Source organism: Panulirus ornatus, chromosome 5 (assembly GCF_036320965.1).
Source record: "Panulirus ornatus isolate Po-2019 chromosome 5, ASM3632096v1, whole genome shotgun sequence".
Lineage (NCBI taxonomy): Eukaryota > Metazoa > Arthropoda > Malacostraca > Decapoda > Palinuridae > Panulirus > Panulirus ornatus.
In genome coordinates, this window is record NC_092228.1 from 19,443,264 (window position 1) to 19,466,423 (window position 23,160).

The 23,160-nt window shown below is 45.5% G+C and overlaps 2 protein-coding genes across 5 annotated transcripts in view; one reads left to right on the forward strand and one right to left on the reverse strand.

Moving 5' to 3' along the window:
- The window catches only part of LOC139748618 (uncharacterized), a 155,600-nt gene that overhangs the window by 91,752 nt on the left and 40,688 nt on the right, over window positions 1-23,160 (reverse strand). The window lies entirely within an intron of this gene.
- LOC139748623 (microfibril-associated glycoprotein 4-like) overlaps window positions 12,335-23,160 on the forward strand; it is a 60,461-nt gene continuing 49,635 nt past the window's right edge. The window contains exons 1-2 of one of the 4 annotated variants that reach the window (XM_071661816.1): window positions 12,335-12,947; window positions 20,758-21,059. In XM_071661816.1, the coding sequence (XP_071517917.1) occupies window positions 20,762-21,059 (298 nt within the window). In that variant the 5' untranslated portion in view covers window positions 12,335-12,947; window positions 20,758-20,761. Of the gene's footprint in view, window positions 12,948-20,754; window positions 21,060-23,160 lie in introns of all 4 variants that reach the window. The other 3 variants (XM_071661815.1, XM_071661818.1, XM_071661817.1) reach the window with 3 other exon arrangements.

Below are 23,160 nucleotides of genomic sequence, written 5' to 3' on the forward strand. Positions count from 1 at the left end.
TATGTATGAAAAAAAATCATTATTATTGTAATTCTTCTTTTTCTTATTATTGTTATTATTATTATTATCATTTCTATACATGGTTGCCATTTCCTGTGTTATAGAAAAAAGGGCCAGGAACAGACGAAGAAAGGCCACCTCCACTCACATCCATTCTCAAGCTGTCATGCGTAATGTACTGAAACCACAACCAGGCCCCACAGACCTTTCCATGGTTTATCTTTGATGCTTCACATGCCCTGACTCTTTTTTTTCTTTTACATACTCACCACTTCCTGCATGAGCAAAGTTGCATCAAGAACATACATGGGAAGTATTCTCTCTCTCCTATCCCCTATATTATTATTATTAATCATTATTATTATCATTGTCATCATACGACCCGGTATCAGGAAATCTAAGGCAGCACTAAATTCAGTAATTAAAACAGGATGAACTATTTTGAAGCGATAAGTTCTTTGACAAAACTACTCTCTTTTGTCAACTATCAGTGATACAGACTCGCTAAAGGTGACTTTACATTTAAGGTGTAAACTTGAGCAGGCAGAGTACAGTAACACCTGTGCATGCATATATATATATATATATATATATATATATATATATATATATATATATATATATATATATATATATATATATATATATGCAAACTGGGCTCTGGTTCCTCATTAGCATTACATGTAATTCATATGCCATAGTAGAGTTATGAGTGGCATGAAAGTATGTATAATTCATGTTCAAATCAGGATGAACATGGAACAATGATGAAGGCAAGAAGTGGAATAAGCTAGGTGTTACTATTTGGTGGAAATAACTTTTTTTTCTGGAAAGAGCAGAGTGCTACAGCCAGGATCGTTGTTGTTACTGCACAGTGGTACATACAATTTTATGAATATTGGAGTGGTAAGGGGGGAAAAAAGTTTTTTTTTTCCTGTATTAACTGTCATTCCACCGATTTTAGGTTCATTTTTTCTTCTTTGCCAACTGCTGGCGACTACCCCTCTGTTCACGACCTGCTCATACCTACCTAAAATGATGCCCAGTACTGATTTTGGTACTGTTGTGTATGTATGACTAAATTATTTATAATGTATTTACTTGTATATATTCATAAACAGGTATTTGTAATCACCAGTAGAGAATGTAACACCTTCATAAATTATATTTACTTGAATCCCATTTGTAAAGAAATCAGTAATTTTCAGTTCCAGGACTGAATTTTTAGTGATTGTTTGAGAATTACTTTTAATAGGAAACAAGCAAAGCTGTAGCCACCGCGCCTATGACCAATTAAATTGAAAAAAATTGGAACCTCATGCCAGTGGCATAGCCTCAAACAATAACTAAGATAGTGAGTCTCGTAGCAACATGCAACAAGATATCTTTATTCCTGTTATTCAGAATAAGGGAATGTTGATAGATTTTTGTCTAGCCATTTCTGCTCATTTTATATAAGACAATCTCCACTCCTAAATGTGTTCTCTGGTGTTTGTAATACTTGCTGCATGCCAAGTATCATGCACATATCTTTTTAAAGAAATTTTGTTACATATACTTACCATCAATCAAACAAGTTCCCCGAGAGACACAGAGGAAGAGATCCAAGTGCAGAAAATGACAGACAACATATGATTCTGCCCAGATACAGATATGACATTGGAATAAGCTTGTGTTGCTGTTTATACTGTAAGATTTGTGTACAAATTATTAGATTGTTAGTAATAAATTTGTACAAGTGTATCCCTGTTTGTTTATGCTGCTAACCCGATCAGTTAAATAAACACTTTACTGCACATGTCACATAAGAAAAAGCAATTGACTCCTGAAGAAATTTCAGTCTCATTTATTAATGAACCATGATAGAAAGATCAAATACAAATAAAGGATAGGCTCAATCTAATTATTTTATACAGGGGCTTTGTCAGTGACCTTTCTGTCTACAGACTCCTCAATGCTCCAAAAACCTTTGCCACTCCCTAACCCAATTATTACTCACTTTTGCTTCCACAGTTGCATTCACTACCATGTCTACTCTCGGGTATCTGTAACGTTTCACTTCCTCCAATTTTACTCTGTTCAAATTCACACCACAACTAACCTGTCTCTGCTCTGCTAAAGCTACTAACCTCACTTTTATTCAAATTTGCTTTGAAATTTTTCCTTTTAAACTCTCTCCAATTGCACACTCAATCTGCTACCGGAGCCATGAGATCAGCAAACAAAGGCTGACTCACTTCCCAGGTCCCCTTACTCACCAACTACAGACTGCATATCTGCCCCTCCTCTCTACAAGACTTGCATTTACCTCCCTCACCACTCCATCCATAAACAAATGATCATGATAACATCAAGCATCCCTGCCAAAGCCTCATCTTCACCTGGAGCCCTTCATCCTTGTCTCAACCTACTCACACACTTTACTCTCTTGATAAAAACTTATAACTGCTTCTAGTAGCTTTGCTCCCACACCATATATCTGAAACACCTTTCACAAAGCATCTCTATCAACCTTTTCATATGCTTGCTCCAGCTTCATAAATGCCACATAGAAATTAAGTATTTTTCCAACATTCTTTAAAGAACACCTTATCTACTCATCCTCCGACACTCCTGAAACCACATTGTTCGTCTGATGCTCTGTGCATGCCACCACCCTCTCAATCGCCACTCTTCCATTTAATTTACAGGTGTACTCAACAAACTTAGATTTCTGTAATTTGAACACTCACTCTTGTCCCCTTCTTCCACTATTAACTTCCTTCCAAAGCTTCTTATTCTCTCTTAAGTATGCTGGTACTTGTTCACCTCAATTCTCTTTTGCCCTCATTTACAGCCCCTGCACCTTCCTCCTGACCATGTGCCACTTCATTTTCACATCTCCCAATCACTCACAATCCTTCCCTGTAAGTACCAGCCATACATACATCCCTCTTTTCTCTTTTGTTGGCAACTTCACTTCATCATCTCACCTCTCATTACCCTTTCTCATCTGCCCACCTCCCACCTTCCAAATGCCACACACGTGTACTGCTTCCCTAAATACCTCCCATTCATCAACCACTCCCCTTGCTTTGTTTACTCTTACCATTTGCCATTCTATTCTCAATCTCTCCTAGTATTTCCCCACACATGTCTCTTTTCCAGGCTCATTAACTTTGACCATCCTCTCCTCGCTCATACATTTCCTCTTTTCCAGAAATTTCTCAAAACTTCATCCTCACTTGCCTCCACCAGGTAATGATCACATATCTCACCAACTGTCCTTAGCAGCACATTCGCATAAGAGTATCTCTTTTGCATGCCTATCGATTAGCATTAATCCAATAATGCAGTCTTACCATTTTCCCTATTCACCTATGTAAGTATAATTTTGTATGTTCCTCTTTTTAATACAGGCATTCCCAATCACCATTCATTTCTCTGCACACATTTCACAAACTGTGGTCCATTTTCATTCATCTCACTGAATCACCCGTATGGCTTCCATAAAGCAGGATCCACTGGCAATATTCGTTCTTATCTCACAAATATCTGGTCATCATCCATGAAAGATGTGGGAGAGTTGTGTAGTTTCCCTTGACATATCCAGAGCTTTTGACAGCATGACATTGGGGTCTCTCTGTGTAAAGGCAAAGGGGATAAAAGTGAGTGTTCAAACTAAATAGGTATGTTTGTGGATTATACCAGGAAAGTTGTATGGGAGGGTATTGATTGAGAGGGTCAAGGCATGTAAAGAGCATCAGATTGGGGATGAGCAGAGTGGTTTAAGAAGTGGTAGAGGATGGATGTGTGGATCAAATGTTTGACTTGAAGAACTTGTGAGAAATACTTTGAAAAACATGGATTTGTATGTGGCATTCATGGATCTGGTGAAGGAATATGATAAGGTTGATAGAGATGCTTTGCAGGTCTTAATATCTGTGTGGGAGGTAAGCTGACAGAAGCAGAGAGAAGTTTTTATCAAGGGTTTAAGGCATGTGCATAGTAGGAAGAGAGTAGATTGAATGGTTCCAAGTGAAGGTCGGTCTGCAGCAGGGGTGTGTGATGTCACCATGGTTTAATTTGTTTATGGATGAGGTGGTGAGGGAGGTAAATGCAAGAGTCTTGGAGAGAGGGGCAGGTATGCAGTCTGTTGGGGATGAGAGGACTTGAGAAGGGAGTCAGTTTTTGTTCACCAATGATATATAGGATTGGTGGCTGATTCAAGTAAGAAAATGCAAAAGTTAGTGACTTAGTGTGGAAGAGTGTGCGAAAAGAAGGTCGATATCAAATGTGAATAACAGCAAGGGTTGAGGGACAAGGTAGTTGGGATATAAGTTTGAATGGAGAAAAATTGGAAGTGAAGTGTTTTAGACATCTGGGAGTGGCCTTGGCAGTGAATGGAACCATGGAAGCGAAAGTGAGTCATACAGTGGGGAGGGGGTGAATGTTCTGGGAACAATGAAGAATGTGTAGAAAGACAGAGCATTATCTCAAAGAGCAAAAATGGGTATGTTTGAAGGAATAGTAATACCAATAATACTATATGGTTGCCAGGAATTGGCTATAGATAGGGTTGTAAGGAGGAGGATGGATGTGTTGGAAATGAACTGCTTGAGGACAATATGCTGTGTGAGGTGGTTTGATCAAGTAAGTAATGAAAGGGTAAGAGAGATGCGTGGTAATAAAAAGTGTGGCTGAGAAAGCAGATGTGTTAAAATGGTTTGGATGTATGGAGAGAATGAGTGAGGAAAGGCTGACAAAGAGGTTATATGCGTCAGAAATGGAGGGAACAAGGAGAAGTCGGAGACCAAATTGGAGGTGAAAGTATGAAGTGATAATGATTCTGAGTGACTGAGGCCTGATCATACAGGAGGGTGAGAGGCATGCAAGAATAGAGTGAATTGGAACGATGTGGTATATCGGGGTTAACGTGCTGTCAATGGACTAAACCAGGGCATGTGAAATGCCTGGGGTAAACAATGGAAAGGTCTGTGGGACCTGGATGTGGATAGGGAGCTGTGGTTTTGGTGTGTAATGTACGGAAACCACAGCTCCCTTTCCACATCCAGGCCTCACAGACCTTTCCATGATTTACCCTAGATGCTTCACAGAGGACTGAGCCTAAGAAGGAAAATCCTCACTTGGCCCCCTTTTCTGTTCTTTGTTTTGGAAAAGTAAAAACTGGATGGGAGGATTTCCAGCCCCCCACTCCCTCCCCTTTTAATCGCCTTTTATACAAGGAATACGTAGGAAGTATTCTTTCTCCCCAAACCCCAAGGATAATATTTATTTTTTTATTATACTTAGTCGCTGTCTCCCGCGTGAGGTAGCGCAAGGAAACAGATGAAAGAATGGCCCAACCCACCCACATACACATGTATATACATAAATGCCCACACACACACATGTACATACCTATACATTTCAACATATACAGACACAGACATACATATATACACACGTACATATCCATACTTGCTGCCTTCATCCATTCCCATTGCCACCCTGCCACACACTCTAGCTGTCATGTGTAATGCACCAAAACCATAGCTCCCTTTCCACATCCAGGCCCTACAAACTTTCCATGGTTTACCCCAGACACTTCATATTCCCTGGTTCAATCCACTGACAGCACGTTGACTCTGGAATACCACATCATTCCAATTCACTCTATTCCTTGCATGCCTTTCACCCTCCTGTATGTTCAGGCCCTGATCCCTCAAAATCTTTTTCAATCCGTCCTTCCACCTCCAATTTGGTCTCCCACTTCTCGTTCCTTCCACCTCTGACACATATATCCTCTTGGTCAATCTTTCCTCACTCATTCTCTCCATGTGACCAAGCCATTTCAATACACCCTCTTCTGTTCTCTCAACCACACTCTTTTTATTACCACACATCTCTCTTACCCATTCATTACTTAATCAAACCACTGCACACCACATATTGTCCTCAAACATTTAATTTCCAACACATCCACCCCTCTCTGCACAACCCTATCTATAGCCCATGCCTCGCAACCATATAGCATTGTTGGAACCACAATGCCTTCAAACATACCCATTTTTGCTCCCCAAGATAACATTCTCGCCTTCCACACATTCTTAAACACTCCCAAAACCTTCGCCCCTCCCCCAACCATGCGACTCACTTCCGCTTCCATGGGTTCATCCGCTGCTAAATACACTCCCAGATATCTAAAACATTTCACTTCCTCCAGTTTTTCTCCATTCAAACTTAACTCCCAATTAACTTGTCCCTCAACCCTACTGAACCTAATAACCTTGCTCTTATTCACATTTACTCTCAGCTTTCTTCTTTCACACACTTTACCAAACTCAGTCACCAGCTTCTGCAGTTTCTCACCCAAATCAGCAACCAGCACTGCATCAACAGCGAATAACAACTAATTCACTTCCCAAGCCCTCTCATCCACAACAGACTGCAAACTTACCCCTCTCTAAAACTCTTGCATTCATCTCCTTAACAATCCCATCCATAAACAAATTAAACAACCATGGAGACATCACGCACCTCTGCCGCAAACCGGCATTCACTAGGATCCCATCACTTTCCTCTCTTCCTACACACAGAAATGCCTTACATCCTCTATAAAAACTTTTCACTGCTTCTTGCAACTTACCTCCCACACCATTACTCATACTACCTTCTACAAAGCATCTCTATCAACTCTATCATATGCCTTCTCCAGATCCATAAATGCTACCTACAAATCCATTTATTTTTCTAAGTACTTCTCACATACATTCTTCAAAGCAAACACCTGATCCACACATCCTCTACCACTTCTGAAACCACACTGCTCTTCCCCAATCTGATGATCTGTACATGCCTTTACCCTCTCAATCAATACTCTCCCATATAATTTCCCTGGAATACTCAACAAACTTATACCTCTGTAATTTGAGCACTAACTTTTATCCCCTTTGCCTTTGTACAATGGCATTATGCAAGCATTCTACCAGTCCTCAGGCACCTCACCATGAGTCATACATACATTAAATAACCTTTCCAACCAGTCAACAATACAGTCACCCCCTTTTTTAGTAAATTCCACTGCAATACCATCCAAACCCGCTGCCTTGTCTGCTTTCATCTTCTGCAAAGCTTTTACTACCTCTAATATGTTTTCCAAACCATTCTCACTGACCCTCTCACTTCGCACACCACCTCAACCAAAACACCCAATATCTGCCAGTCTATCATCAAACACATTCAACAAACTTTCAAAATACTCCAACTCCTTTTCACTTCATCACTACTTGTTACTACCTCCCCATTAGCCCCTTCACCGATGTTCCCATTTGACAGCTTATCTTACACACTTTACTTACCTCCTTCCAAAACATCTTTATATTCTCCCTAAAATTTAATGATACTCTCTCACCCTAACTCTCATTTGCCCTCTTTTCACCTCTTGCACCTTTCTCTTGACCTCCTGCCTCTTTCTTTTATACATCTCACAGTAATTTGCTCTACTTCCCTGCATAAATCGTCCAAACACCTCTCTCTTCTCTTTCACTAACAATCTTACCTCTTCATCCCACCACTCATTACCCTTTCTAATCTGCCCATCTCCCACCTTTCTTATGCCAGAAGCATCTTTTGTGCAAGCCATTACTCCCTCCCTAAATACATCCCATTCCTTCCCCACTCCCCTTACACCATTTGCTCTCACCTTTTTCCATTTGGCACTCAATCTCTCCTGGTACTTCCTCACACAAGTCTCCTTTTCAAACTCGCTTACTCTCACCACTCTCTTCACCCCAACATTCTCTCTTCTTTTCGAAAAACCTCTACAAATCTTCACCTTTGCCTCCACAAGATAATGATCAAACATCCCTCCAGTTGCCCCTCTCAGCACATTAACATCCAAAAGTCTCTCTTTCACACGCTTATCAATTAACACGTAATCCATCAACACTCTCTGACCATCTTTCCTACTTACATACGTATACTTATGTATATCTCTTTTTAAACCAGAAATTCCCAATGACCAGTCCTTTTTCAGCACACAAATCTACAAGCTTTTCACCATTTCCATTTACAACATTGAACACCCCATATACACCAATTATACCCTCGACTACCACATTACTCACCTTTACATTCAAATCACCCATCAGTATAACCCGGTCTCGTGCATCAAAGCTGCTAACACAGTCACTCAGCTGCTCCCAGAACACTTGCCTCTCATGATCTTTCTTCTCATGCTCAGGTGCATAGGCACCAATAATCACCCATCTCTCTCCATCCACTTTCAGTTTTACTTTCTTACACTCTATCACATTTTCCTACAACTCCTGCTTTAGGAGTAGTGCTACTCCTTACTTCGCTCTTGTTCTCTCACCAACCCCTGACTCCTCCCCTTTACCCTTGAGCATCGTTTCACTCAGAGCCAAATCATCCAGGTTCTTCCCCTCAAACATGCTACCTGTCTCTCCTTTTTTCTCATCTTGGTTACATCCACACACATTTAGACACCCCAATCTGAGCCTTCGAGGAGGATGAGCACTCCCTGCATGACTCCATCTGTTTCCCCTTTTAGAAAGTTAAAATACAAGGAGGGGAGGGTTTCTAGCCCCCGCTCCCGTCCCCTTTAGTCGCCTTCTACGACACGCGGGGAATGCTTGGAAAGTATTCTTTCTCCCCTATCCCTAGGGAGGGGGATAATATATACATATATTTTTTTTTTTTTTTGCCGCTGTCTCCCGCGTTTGCGAGGTAGCGCAAGGAAACAGACGAAAGAAATGGCCCAACCCACCCCCATACACATGTATATACATACGTCCACACACGCAAATATACATGCATACACAGCTTTCCATGGTTTACCCCAGACGCTTCACATGCCTTGATTCAATCCACTGACAGCACGTCAACCCCGGTATACCACATCGCTCCAATTCACTCTATTACTTGCCCTCCTTTCACCCTCCTGCATGTTCAGGCCCCGATCACACAAAATCTTTTTCACTCCATCTTTCCACCTCCAATTTGGTCTCCCTCTTCTCCTCGTTCCCTCCACCTCCGACACATATATCCTCTTGGTCAATCTTTCCTCACTCATTCTCTCCATGTGCCCAAACCATTTCAAAACACCCTCTTCTGCTCTCTCCACCACGCTCTTTTTATTTCCACACATCTCTCTTACCCTTACGTTACTTACTCGATCAAACCACCTCACACCACACATTGTCCTCAAACATCTCATTTCCAGCACATCCATCCTCCTGCGCACAACTCTATCCATAGCCCACGCCTCGCAACCATACAACATTGTTGGAACCACTATTCCCTCAAACATACCCATTTTTGCTTTCCGAGATAATGTTCTCGACTTCCACACATTCTTCAAGGCTCCCAGAATTTTCGCCCCCTCCCCCACCCTTCCGCTTCCATGGTTCCATCTGCTGCCAGATCCACTCCCAGATATCTAAAACACTTCACTTCCTCCAGTTTTTCTCCATTCAAACTCACCTCCCAATTGACTTGACATATATATATATATATATATATATATATATATATATATATATATATATATATATATATATATATGAGGTGGTTCGATTGAGTATGTATGAAAGGGTAAGAAAGAGGTGTAGTAATAAAAAGAGTGTGGTTGAGAAAGCTGAAGAGGGTGTGCTGAAATGGATTGGACATACAGAGAGAATGAATGAGGAAAGGTTGACAAAGAGGATGCATGTGTCAGAGATGGAGGGAATTAGGAGAACAGTGAGACCAAATTGGAGATGGATGGATGCAAAGAAAAAGCTTCAAAGTTATCAGGGCCTGAACATACTTTTGGGTAAAAGGTATGGAAAGGATAGAGTGTATTAGAATGATGTGGTATAATGGGGTTGATGTGCATTCAACAGTCTGAATCAGAGCACGCCAAGCCTCCAGAGCAAACCATGGAAATGTCCTTAGGGCCCGGCTGTAGACAGAGTTGTGGCTTCAGTGCATTACACATGACAGCTAAAGTATGGGTGTGAGCAGACGTGGCCCCTCTTCGCCTGTTTTCCGGAGCCATATATATATGTGTGTGTGTGTGTGTGTGTGTGTGTGTGTGTGTTATATTTAGTTGCTGTCTCCCGCGTTAGCGAGGTAGCACAAGGAAACAGACGAAAGAATGGCCCAACCCACCCAAATACACATGTATATACATCAACACCCACACACGCACATACACATACCTATACATTTCAAAGTATACATATATATAGACATATACATGTATACATATGCACATATTCATACTTATTGCCTTCATCCATCCCGTCGCCACCCCGCCACACATGACCCCCACCCCCGCGCGAGGTTGCGCTAGGAAAGGACAAGAAAACCCACATTCTTTCACAGTCTCTAGCTGTTATGTGTAATGCACCGAAACCACAGCTCCCTTTCCACATCCAAAGCCCACAAAACTTCCATGGATTACCCCAGACGCTTCACATGCCTTGGTTCAATCCATTGACAACACGTCGACCCCGATATAACACATCGTTCCAATTCACTCTATTCCTTGCACGCCTTTCACCCTCCTGTATGCTTAGGCCTCGATCGCTCAAAATCTTTTTCACTCCATCCTTCCACCTCCAATTTGGTGGATATGAACGCACACTACCACATAACGTACAAACTTCCAACAGCCAGGATCGAAGTCGGGACCCTTGTGTAGCAGGTGGGAGCACTACTGCTAGGCGATCACCATCCTTAAAAGGGGAAATGACTATTCGAATACTATGTAATCGAATACCCTTCGTCTCACGTTGGTGAACAAAGAGGTGTTCACTGGTCATCACCCATAGGTTCACACAACCAGCAGATAGCATTTTACAGAATCCCATACATGGATGAGTGCCTCCCCCACACAAGAAAGCACCTCTCATACATGGGTGAGCACCTCTCTCATACATGGGTGAGTGCCACAAAGAGCACCTCCCACACCTAGTCAAGCACCTCTCCCACACAAGAAAACACCTCCCACACATGGGTGAGCACCTCTGCCACACAAGAAAGCACCTCTCATACATGGGTGAGCTCCTCTCTCACACAAAGCACTTCCCACACCTGGGTGAGCACCTCTCCCACACAAGAAAGCACCTGCCCCACATGGGTAAGCGCCTCTCCCACACAAGAATGTACCTCTCATACATAAGATAGCGCCTCTCCCACACAAGAATGTACCTCTCATACATAAGATAGCGCCTCTCCCACACGTGGGTGAGGACTTCTCCCACATAAGAAAGCACCTGCTACATCTGGTTGAGCAGTTGGGTGAGCGATCCCCCTGCCACACAATCAGTGTGTGTGTGTGTGTGTGTGTGTGTGTGGGGGGGGGGGGGGGGGGGGGGGAGGTCTGGGGTCTAGGTCTTCACGGTCACTGCTCCTACTTCCTCCACTCAGATCAACACATCATAACCTATCCTCTGACTCTTCCACTCAGATCAATACATCATGACCTATCCGACTTAGGCTATCATAATTGGTCAATATGGCTACGTCTAACACATATACTTCCTACACATGCAACCCGGCAACTTCAGGGGGCATGTAACCAGCTTTTACGTGATCAAGAGCCAGAAGATCGAGCTCAGTAGACCACTGCCTCGAGAGATGTATTGTCCCAACGTCAGGCAACGAGTACAGACGGCCACACCACAACCTCCCCGGTGACCCCAGGGAGGCGGGACGACCCTGCCTGCCACCATAACTTACAACTGGACACACACACGAGACCTCAGCAGCGAGGCCTGGCGAACCCACGGGCCAGGCAGGTACTGCAGGTTCTCCTGGCCTGACATGACCTGGCCAGGGTCACCAGCCGGGAGGCGACGTGGTCGACCCCGGACACCAAAAAGATCCGGAAGTGATGAGCTGAGAGGCAGCCAGATATAACGGTGCACAACAAAGTGGCCGGTGAGGCAGGCAAACATGAATCAATCGCACACACACACACACACACACACACACACACACACACACACACACACACCACAAAATAAGTACGGTCAACACATCACAAGCATGTGGAGGAGAAATTCATGGGGGAGGGAGGGGGTGAAAATGAGAAATTGGAATCCAGATGGAAAGTTGACGATGGATTGAGGAGGAGAGCGACATGTGCGAGCGACTGCCAGGGTGGGTGAGCTAGGTACGTGGTGAGCACCTCGGGCCCGGCCATCCTCCAGAGGAAAGTGAAGAAAGTCTGGGGCAGGAGGGAGGGAAGTCAATGCTCCCGCGGGAGGCGGGGCGGGACGACGGGGCCGGGGTGGGGCGGGGAGGTGACCGAGGTTATTAGGGCAGAGAAAACCTTACGAGCGGGGGAAGTTTCACGGGCCGTCACAATAGCGTGAATACCACCTAACGCGGGAGGCTACTGCGACCCTCCCACCGCTGATGCACAGACCATGGGAGACTCACCGCTGTGAGACGTACACCAGTGTGTGTGTGTGCGCGTGTGTGCGTGTAGCAGAGAACACACGAGAGAGTGTCCTCATTACGAAGTGAAAATGTGGGTGAGTATGCGCGCGTGTGTGTGTGTGTATGTGTGTGTGTGTGTGCGTCAGGCAATACATACGGTTGGCCAGCAGAGGTGGGCGGGTGGGCGACAGTCAGGAGTGGGTGCGGGCTGCGGCAGGTACTGCCCTCCAACACGACCGACTTCGTGCGCCCTTAAAACTATCGCAACGCAAAAGTGACTCTCAAAATACTTCACATAAACAAACATAAAAAGTGTCGCCAACATCAACAACGCACAATATGTTCCAAGACTAAAAGAACAATAAGGAAACTCCTCCTCCGTACATACATAGCAGGTAAACAAAGAAATCACAAGGAAAAAACAAAAACAAAACATGGAAATTGGACGCGTAGCTTGGATTATGGTGATGATAACAGCAGTAACGGTGGAGAGCGTCACAACCCAGAGCAACGTGAGTACAACACCCACCACTGGCCCAGCCAGCCAGGCAGACCTGCATCACAACCTCATCATGTTGTTATCATGTACATTATGGTTATCTGCTCACACGACCTGCATCACAACCTCATCATGTTGTTATCATGTACATTATGGTTATCTGTTCACACGACCTGCATCACAACCTCATCATGTTGTTATCATGTACATTATGGTTATCTGCTCACACGACCTGCATCACAACCTCATCATGTTGTTATCATGTACATTATGGTTATCTGTTCACACGACCTGCATCACAACCTCATCATGTTGTTATCATGTACATTATGGTTATCTGCTCACACGACCTGCATCACAACCTCATCATGTTGTTATCATGTACATTATGGTTATCTGTTCACACGACCTGCATCACAACCTCATCATGTTGTTATCATGTACATTATGGTTATCTGTTCACACGATCTGCATCACAACCTCATCATGTTGTTATCATGTACATTATGGTTATCTGTTCACACGATCTGCATCACAACCTCATCATGTTGTTATCATGTACATTATGGTTATCTGTTCACACGACCTGCATCACAACCTCATCATGTTGTTATCATGTACATTATGGTTATCTGTTCACACGACCTGCATCACAACCTCATCATGTTGTTATCATGTACATTATGGTTATCTGTTCACACGATCTGCATCACAACCTCATCATGTTGTTATCATGTACATTATGGTTACCTGTTCACACGATTGTTAATGTTCCTGTCATACACAATCATAACAACACAACCATTTATCGCTCTCTCAGACGAAATCATTTTGCTTTTTCATCACAGTAAACAGTAACTTTTTAACAGTTAAGACACACACATTGGCACCAGTAAAACAAGGACCTCAGAGGCCGTTTTTGGTATAACAATGTGAACTATGGTATTCCTTGTAAGTTTTCTATCATCATAATAGTCATCATGTATCCCCAAGCACTTTAAAATGGGGCCCTTCAGAAAATTTGTCCCCGTTGTGTATATTCCTAAACAGATGACCTTAAGTGTAACACATAGATAACATGTATTTTCGCATATGTTATATCGTAGTATACCACAGATATTTCCCAGGTTTTTCCAACCCTTTCTCGGCAACTCCTCCATTCTGATGTTTCCTGAAACAAAATATATATATATATATGAGACGGCACGGGAAACTGAGGCACTAAGCAAGGCCATCTCATTAACACTATATATATATATATATATATATATATATATATATATATATATATATATATATATATATATATATATATATAATCCCCCAGCATAACTCAGGTACCCATATCATTGACCAAGAATGGATAAACAGCTGGGTTGAGTGTGGATCGACTGCCGCAACCAGGAATCGAACCTATGCGCTCGACCCTGGGCGGCCCGTGAATGCGTCAAGGTCAGCAACGCTAACCGTTACCCCACTTATAAACAGTTCGGCTCCCATTTTCTTTTCTTTTTTCAATTTTCTTCATTAAGGAATATTACTGAACCCTCGACTGATGATCACGGAACCCGCTGGATGTGATCACGCGCAAAATTGTCATCCTTTCCAACACACACACATTTATATATATATATATATATATATATATATATATATATATATATATATATATATATATATATATATATATATATATATATGTGTGTGTGTGTGTGTGTGTGTGTGTGTGTGATTACCCCAGAGCCCTTGTAAGAGTCCAGGAGTTACTCTAGGATCCCTTAACAAAGGGAGTTTCTGCAACCCAATGCTGCGCTACACAGTAGCAGGGAGAGGAGGGCTCCCTTGAAGCGATAAGTTATATTTGACGAGACTTCCTTCCTTACCTGACGATGACACAGCCTCGCTAAAAGGTGACTTCTCCCTTGCAGTGTAGCAAACAGGCGTAATCCCGCAACACACACACACACACACACACACACACACACACACACACACATATATATATATATATATATATATATATATATATATATATATATATATATATATATATATATTTTTTTTTTTTTCTTTTCAAACTATTCGCCATTTCCCGCGTTAGCGAGGTAGCGTTAAGAACAGAGAACTGGGCCACTGAGGGAATATCCTCACCTGGCCCCCTTCTCTGTTCCTTCTTTTGGAAAATTAAAAAAAATTGAGAGGGGAGGATTTCCAGCCCCCCCGCTCCCTCCCCTTTTAGTCGCCTTCTACGACACGCAGGGAATACGTGGGAAGTATTCTTTCTCCCCTATCCCCAGGGATAATATATATATATATATATATATATATATATATATATATATATATATATACACACACGTACATAACGGTTCAGTGTCAAGTATAAGAGAAAGTTCAGGTTCAGGTTCAGGGTCTGGGTCAGGAGCACAGCACACAGTCAACGCCCATGTCAAAAGTTCAAAGATCGTTCTGGAATATTTTCTGACATGATAACAGACCGTCCACACACACACACACACACACACACACATGGGATATTAAGGGTCTCTCCACAGTCCTACCTAGTTAAGGAGATCCTAGCCTGTGACTTGGTCGCACTACAGTACCCAAGGGTCGTCCTGTCGTGATCAAGGTTCGTACCGTCGTGCTCAAGGGTCGTATCGTCGTGCTCAAGGGTCGTACCGTCGTGCTCAAGGGTCGTACCGTCGTGCTCAAGGGTCGTACCGTCGTGCTCAAGGGTCGTATCGTCGTGCTCAAGGGTCGTACCGTCGTGCTCAAGGGTCGTATCGTCGTGCTCAAAGGTCGTATCGTCGTGCTCAAGGGTCGTACCGTCGTGCTCAAGGGTCGTATCGTCGTGCTCAAGGCTCGTATCGTCGTGCTCAAGGGTCGTACCGTCGTGCTCAAGGGTCGTACCGTCGTGCTCAAGGGTCGTATCGTCGTGCTCAAGGGTCGTATCGTCGTGCTCAAAGGTCGTATCGTCGTGCTCAAGGGTCGTACCGTCGTGCTCAAGGGTCGTACCCACGTGCTCAAGGGTCGTACCCTCGTGCTCAAGGGTCGTACCGTCGTACTCAAGGGTCGTATCGTCGTGCTCAAGGGTCGTACTCTCGTGCTCCAGGGGTTAAACTAAACTATATGTGTTCTGTAAATCTGACAGTCTCTTTTGGCAGCGAGTTATGATCAAAACAACGGATTAAAACATCATTTCTACAAGAAATGTAAGAAATAGGAATCCTAATTGATAAATATACATCATGAAAACATAAGTTTGACGTCACATACGGTTATAAAGCTTGAGGAAGAATATACAAGGTAACTCAGTTTCAATTATAGAGTAAACTGAACGGTGGAAGGTACAACCAGGTGTTGTGTGTGTGTGCCAAGAGCACAATCAAGTACGAAGGTAAACACAGATCACGTGATGGTAACAAGAGTGTGGGTCTCCCACGGGGGAAAGGATGAGGTGGTCCACAGAACACCACACTATGATAATGCTTGTCCACAAAGATCAGGTGGCTCCATCAACTGTGTGGCTGACATACATGGACTGGGGAGGTCCAGGAGCCACACTATGACTGGTGGGTGCAGGAGCCACACTATGATTGGGGAGGTCCAGGAGCCACACTATGACTGGTGGGTGCAGGAGCCACACTATGATTGGGGAGGTCCAGGAGCCACACTATGACTGGTGGGTGCAGGAGCCACACTATGATTGGGGAGGTCCAGGAGCCACACTATGACTGGTGGGTGCAGGAGCCACACTATGACTGGTGGGTGCAGGAGCCACACTATGATTGGGGAGGTCCAGGAGCCACACTATGACTGGGGAGGTCCAGGAGCCACACTATGACTGGGGAGGTCCAGGAGCCACACTATGACTGGGGAGGTCCAGGAGCCACACTATGACTGGGGAGGTCCAGGAGCCACACTATGACTGGGGAGGTCCAGGAGCCACACTATGACTGGAGAGGTCCAGGAGCCACACTATGACTGGGGAGATCCAAGAGCCACACTATGACTGGGGAGGTCCAGGAGCCACACTATGACTGGAGAGGTCCAGGAGCCACACTATGACTGGGGAGATCCAAGAGCCACACTATGACTGGGGAGGTCCAGGAGCCACACTATGACTGGGGAGGTCCAGGAGCCACACTATGACTGGTGGGTCCAGGAGCCACATTATGACTGGGGAGGTCCAGGAGCCACAATATGACTGGTAGGTCCAGGAGCCACACTATGACTGTTGGGGAAGTCCAGGAGCCACACTATGACTGGGGAGATCCAGGAGCCACACTCTGACAGGGGAGATCCAGGAGCCACACTATGACTGGGGAGGTCCAGGAGCCACACTATGACTGGGTAGGTCCAGGAGCCACACTAGGACTAGATTCATAACGTAATAAAGCCACATATGTTCTCCAGCATAATGACTGGTAAGATGAGAGTCTCCGTGGACGTGGGATGGACGGGTCAGGAAGCACAAGGCTTGCTACGGGGGAGGTCGCCTTCGGCCGCCACATTGACGGTCTTCTTCCCACGGTAAATGAAGCTAACCTTCAGGTTTGACGACCAGGAATGCTGCACGTACAGTGCGCCTCCCTCGACCCAACACATCCGGTACGGCATAACCATACGACAACACCACCAATTAACTCTCAGATCAACGGACTTCAAAGCACCAATATTTGGATAATCCTTACCTACAACCACCAATATTTGGATAATCCTTACCTACAACCACCAATATTTGGATAATCCTTACCTACAAACACCGCATCAGTGTGTACGTACGTAGCCAGGGCCGGGGGGGGGGGGGGGGGGGGCACCATAATGACCCAGGCACACTGGGGAGAATATGATCCAGGCACACTGGGGAGAATATGCGGCCGGAACTGTCCTCCCTCCCTCACTCACGGGCCTCCCTCACACACGCGGACCAAGTAACGGTCGCCAGACAGGAAAACCTTCCCAGTAAATGTGGGTCATTATACGGTCGGTCAGGCACACCACACTGGACCACGACAAACTGGCTGACGGACCACATGACGGTACAGGTCATCCAGGTTAGGCTGTGGCAACTCCTTTAAAGCACGACGGTACAGTCTTACAGCACGACGGTTCAATGCTAGACCACGACGGTACAGTCCTAGACCACGACGGTACAGTCCTACAGCACGACGGTACAGTCCTAGAGCACGACGGTACAGTCCTAGAGCACGACGGTACAACCCTAGAGCACTCGGTACAATCCTAGAGCACGACGGTACAATCCAAGAGCACGACGGTACAGTCCTAGACCACGAGGGTACAATCCTAGAGCACGACGGTACAATCCTAGAGCACGACGGTACTATCCTAGAGCAGGTGGGTACAATGCTAAAGCACGAGGGTACAGTCCTAGAGCACGAGGGTACAATACTAGAGCACCTCAGACTGATAATATGGGAGAAACGGACACTGAGGAAATACTGTACAACTGAGGAAGAGCTGCGTCAGGTAGAGCAGTGAGGTAAGGTGTACCTGCTGTACCTCCTCGACATGACACACACACACACGGTCATCCTGGAAGGCACCATCACAACACGTCCTCACTATCATCACCATCACACAACCTCACCCCAAGATGATATAACCAGAGACTCCTTCCCAAGATAAGCCAGAGCCTCTCTTCCCGATAATAGCCAGAGCCTCACCCCCCCCCCCCCCCCGATAATAACCAGAGCCTCTCGCCCCGATAATAACTAAATCCTTACCCCCAGATAATAGCCAGACTCTCCCCCCGATAATAACCAGAGCCTCACCGCCAGATAATAACTAGAGCCTCTCCCCCGATAAAAGCAAGTCTCATTCCTAGCTAATAACCAGATCCTCACCCCAAGATAATAACCAGAGCCTCTCCCACGATAATAACCAGAGACTTTCCCCCGATAACAAGAGCCTCCACCCCGGATAATAACCAGAGCCTCTCCCCAATAATAACCAGAGCTTCACCCTCGATAATAACCAGAGCCTCATCCCGATAATAACCAGAGCTTCACTCTCGATAATAACCACCAGAGCTGCTCTCCCGATAATAACCAGAGCCTCACCCCCGATAATAACCAGAGCCTCTCCCCAGATGATAACCAGAGCCTTACCCCCAATAATTACAAGAGCCTCACCCCCGATAATAACCAGAGCCTCTCCCCCGATAATAACCAGAGCCTCACCCCAATAATTACCAGAGCCTCATTCCCGATAATAACCAGAGCCTCTCCTCCGATAATAAAACAGAGCCTCACCCCCAATAATTACCAGAGCCTCACCCCCAATAATTACCAGAGCCTCACCCCCGATAATAACCAGAACCTCTCCCCGATAATAACCAGAGCCTCACTCCGGATAATAACCAGAGCCTCGCCCCCGATAACCAGAGCCTCACTCCGGATAATAACCAGAGCCTCGCCCCCGATAATAACCAGAGCCTCACCCCCGATAATAACCTGAGTTTCACCCCAGATAATAACCAGAGCCTCTCCCCCGATAATAACCAGAGTTTCACCCCAGATAATAACCAGAGCCTCTCCCCCGATAATAACCAGAGCCTCTCCCCCGATAATAACCAGAGCCTCACCCCAATAATTACCAGAGCCTCACCCCCGATAATAACCAGAGCCTCTCCCCCGATAATAACCAGAGTTTCACCCCAGATAATAACCAGAGCCTCTCCCCAGATGATAACCAGAGCCTTACCCCCAATAATTACAAGAGCCTCACCCCCGATAATAACCAGAGCCTCTCCCCCGATAATAACCAGAGTTTCACCCCAGATAATAACCAGAGCCTCTCCCCCGATAATAACCAGAGTTTCACCCCAGATAATAACCAGAGCCTCTCCCCCCCATAACAACCAGAGTTTCACCCCAGATAATAACCAGAGCCTCACCCACAGATAATAACCACAGCCTCACCCACAGATAATAACCACAGCCTCACCCCAGATAATAACCAGAGCCTCTCCCCCAATAATAACCAGAGCCTCTCCCCCGATAACAACCAGAGTTTCACCCCAGATAATAACCAGAGCCTCTCCCCCGATAATAACCAGAGTTTCACCCCAGATAATAACCAGAGCCTCTCCCCCCGATAATAACCAGAGTTTCACCCCAGATAACCAGAGCCTCTCCCCCCGATAATAACCAGAGTTTCACCCCAGATAACCAGAGCCTCGCACCCGATAATAACCATAGCCTCTCCCCGATAACCAGAGCCTCGCACCCGATAATAACCATAGCCTCTCCCAATAATAATCAGAGCCTCTCCCCCGATAATAACCAGAGCCTCACCCCAGATAATAGCCAGAGCCTCAACCCCAGATAATAACCAGAGCCTCAACCCCAGATAATAACCAGAGCCTCTCCCCTGATAATAACCAGAGCCTCACCCACAGATAATAACCAGAGCCTCACCCACAGATAATAACCACAGCCTCACCCCAGATAATAACCAGAGCCTCTCCCCAGATAATAACCAGAGCCTCACCCACAGATAATAACCACAGCCTCACCCCAGATAATAACCAGAGCCTCTCCCCAGATAATAACCAGAGCCTCACCCACAGATAATAACCACAGCCTCACCCCAGATAATAACCAGAGCCTCTCCCCAGATAATAACCAGAGCCTCACCCACAGATAATAACCACAGCCTCACCCCAGATAATAACCAGAGCCTCTCCCCCAATAATAACCAGAGCCTCACCCCAGATAATAACCAGAGCCTCTCCCCCGGATAATAACCAGTGTCGTCAGTAAGGTACAGCGTGTCCTGTTGTACCCCCCCAGCAGGCTGATGGTGACGGTGGTACGTGGGAGGCGGGTCCTACCGGCAGGCAGATCGTGTCGCAGACCACCCCACTCAAACCTGCCAACTCCTCGGGCCTCAGGACCAGGCAGGTCTACGACTTCACCAGTAAGGTCCACCTCCAGCTTGGCTGGGTCCTCCTGCAACCACGTAGTCTGGTGGGTCTACCTCACTGAGCATGGAACCTTCCCTCACACCTCACTGAGGATCTCTCTACCTACACGTGTGGTGGTGGACTGCATCACTACAATGCTCTACCTCACCTACCTACCTCCTGTTGTACGAGGTTAGCTGTCCTACACCACAGTACACACAGGTTAGCTGTCCTACACCACAGTACACACAGGTTAGCTGTCCTACACCACAGTACACACAGGTTAGCTGTCCTACACCACAGTACACACAGGTTAGCTGTCCTACACTACAGTACACACAGGTTAGCTGTCCTACACCACAATGTACACACAGGTTAGCTGTCCTACACCACAATGTACACACTGGTTAGCTGTCCTACACCATAATGTACACACAGGTTAGCTGTCCTACACCACAGTACACACAGGTTAGCTGTCCTACACCACAATGTACACACAGGTTAGCTGTCCTACACCACAATGTACACACAGGTTAGCTGTCCTACACCACAATGTACACACAGGTTAGCTGTCCTACACCACAGTGTACACACAGGTTAGCTGTCCTACACCACAATGTACCTACAGGTTAGCTGTCCTACACCACAATGTACACACAGGTTAGCTGTCCTACATCATAAAGTGTTCTTGATCACCTCTGTCACTAGTATATCCCACAGTTCAGTTCTGTAGCGCAGACCTTGACCCCAGCCTGCATCAGTATATAGCGACCATTAGGGCGGGGGGGTTATAATAATCATGCAGCTACAGGTGACCACAGTACTGGACTGATGCATGATATCCTGCATGATGGTACTAGAGCAGAGTCTGATGCCCCAGTGCATGACCTTGGTTAAGTGCTGTTACCCAAGATAACTCGTCCGTATGTGTGGCTCACTTGGAATGACTTCACCACTCTGTTGGAGGGGCTGTCTCACCCACCAGTGTACAACCCTGGTGACCTCTGTCTCACCCATCTGTGTACAACACCTCTGTCTCACCCACCAGTGTACAACCCTGATGACCTCTGTCTCACCCACCAGTGTACAACCCTGGTGACCTCTGTCTCACTCTTCTATATCCTGCTTGGAGCTCTCGTTCCCCTGTATGTAGCCATAACTTCCTCCTGTCTTGTCTAACCCGTCTGTAGCGGCCAGTAACTTGTGCTGCTTCCCCCTCATTCACTGCCTTGTGTTCTACGTCACCAGTGCGTGACCTCGGCGCTGTAAGATGACCCCGGGTCTGCTAAACACCAGGTTGCAGCAGTGTCTTAGTTACAGTGTGGGCTGGTCTTCACCAACAGTGTTCAAGTCTTGGTCATTACCTTCCTAGTATATCCACATCACCACCACCACCAGCTACTTTACAGCCGTCTTCCTTGTAGTTTTGGTCTGTCTGACAGCACCAGCCTGTAGCCCTGGTCACTAAGCTCCGCCACTCCGTTCCTCGTGACTGGTTCTTCCTGTGTTCTGAAGCATCATTATCAGTCTTGTGTGCTTCAGTGGTCTGCAGCAGTGGTGAACACTCTGGTCTGAGGTCCACGACTCCGACCACCTGGTACCACCACCTTCGTGCAGGAGTGAGTGAGTGCGTGGCCAGTCCGCCCCTTGGTCGGTTCTCCTTCACTGGTGTGTGTGTGTGTGTGTGTGTGTGTGTGTGTGTGTGTGTGTGTGTGTGTAATCATGAGTCACAACCGGCTTCACGACTTATGCAATTTTAATCAACCTTCAAAGTCCTCCATCACATCTAACCTGTGGCACACTGAATTTTCAGGTCAAACTTCACACAGTTCTCGCAGCTAAGACCAATTTTTGCAGAAGTGTTGACTCACGTACAGAATATAAATATCGTCGCTTTTTGATAACCATAATTCTCGTCTCGCATCATAAAAACCTCAAAAATACAATAAAAAAAGTTTGAGAATATCTATCTTTCGAACCTTTATTTTTTTTACTGCTAAAGAAGAAAACTAAGACTAAAAAGCAATATCTTCCAACCATCCTCTGACTTTTCAAACCATTACAGACGTATTAACAGAAGCGTATTAGAAATCTCAAGTCTGGTTGGTTACCCCAGCTAAGGTGTGGTGGACGACAAAGAGTCACAGAGATAAGTGTGTATCATCAAGCGCCGCTCACCGTCGTATTGAACGCTCTTCACAGCCGAAGCTTCGCTGGCGTTCAGCGCTCTGAGCCACGGCGACCCCCCAAAAAACTTTCTCTCGCTATTAAGTTCTGGCTAAACAGACTGTCA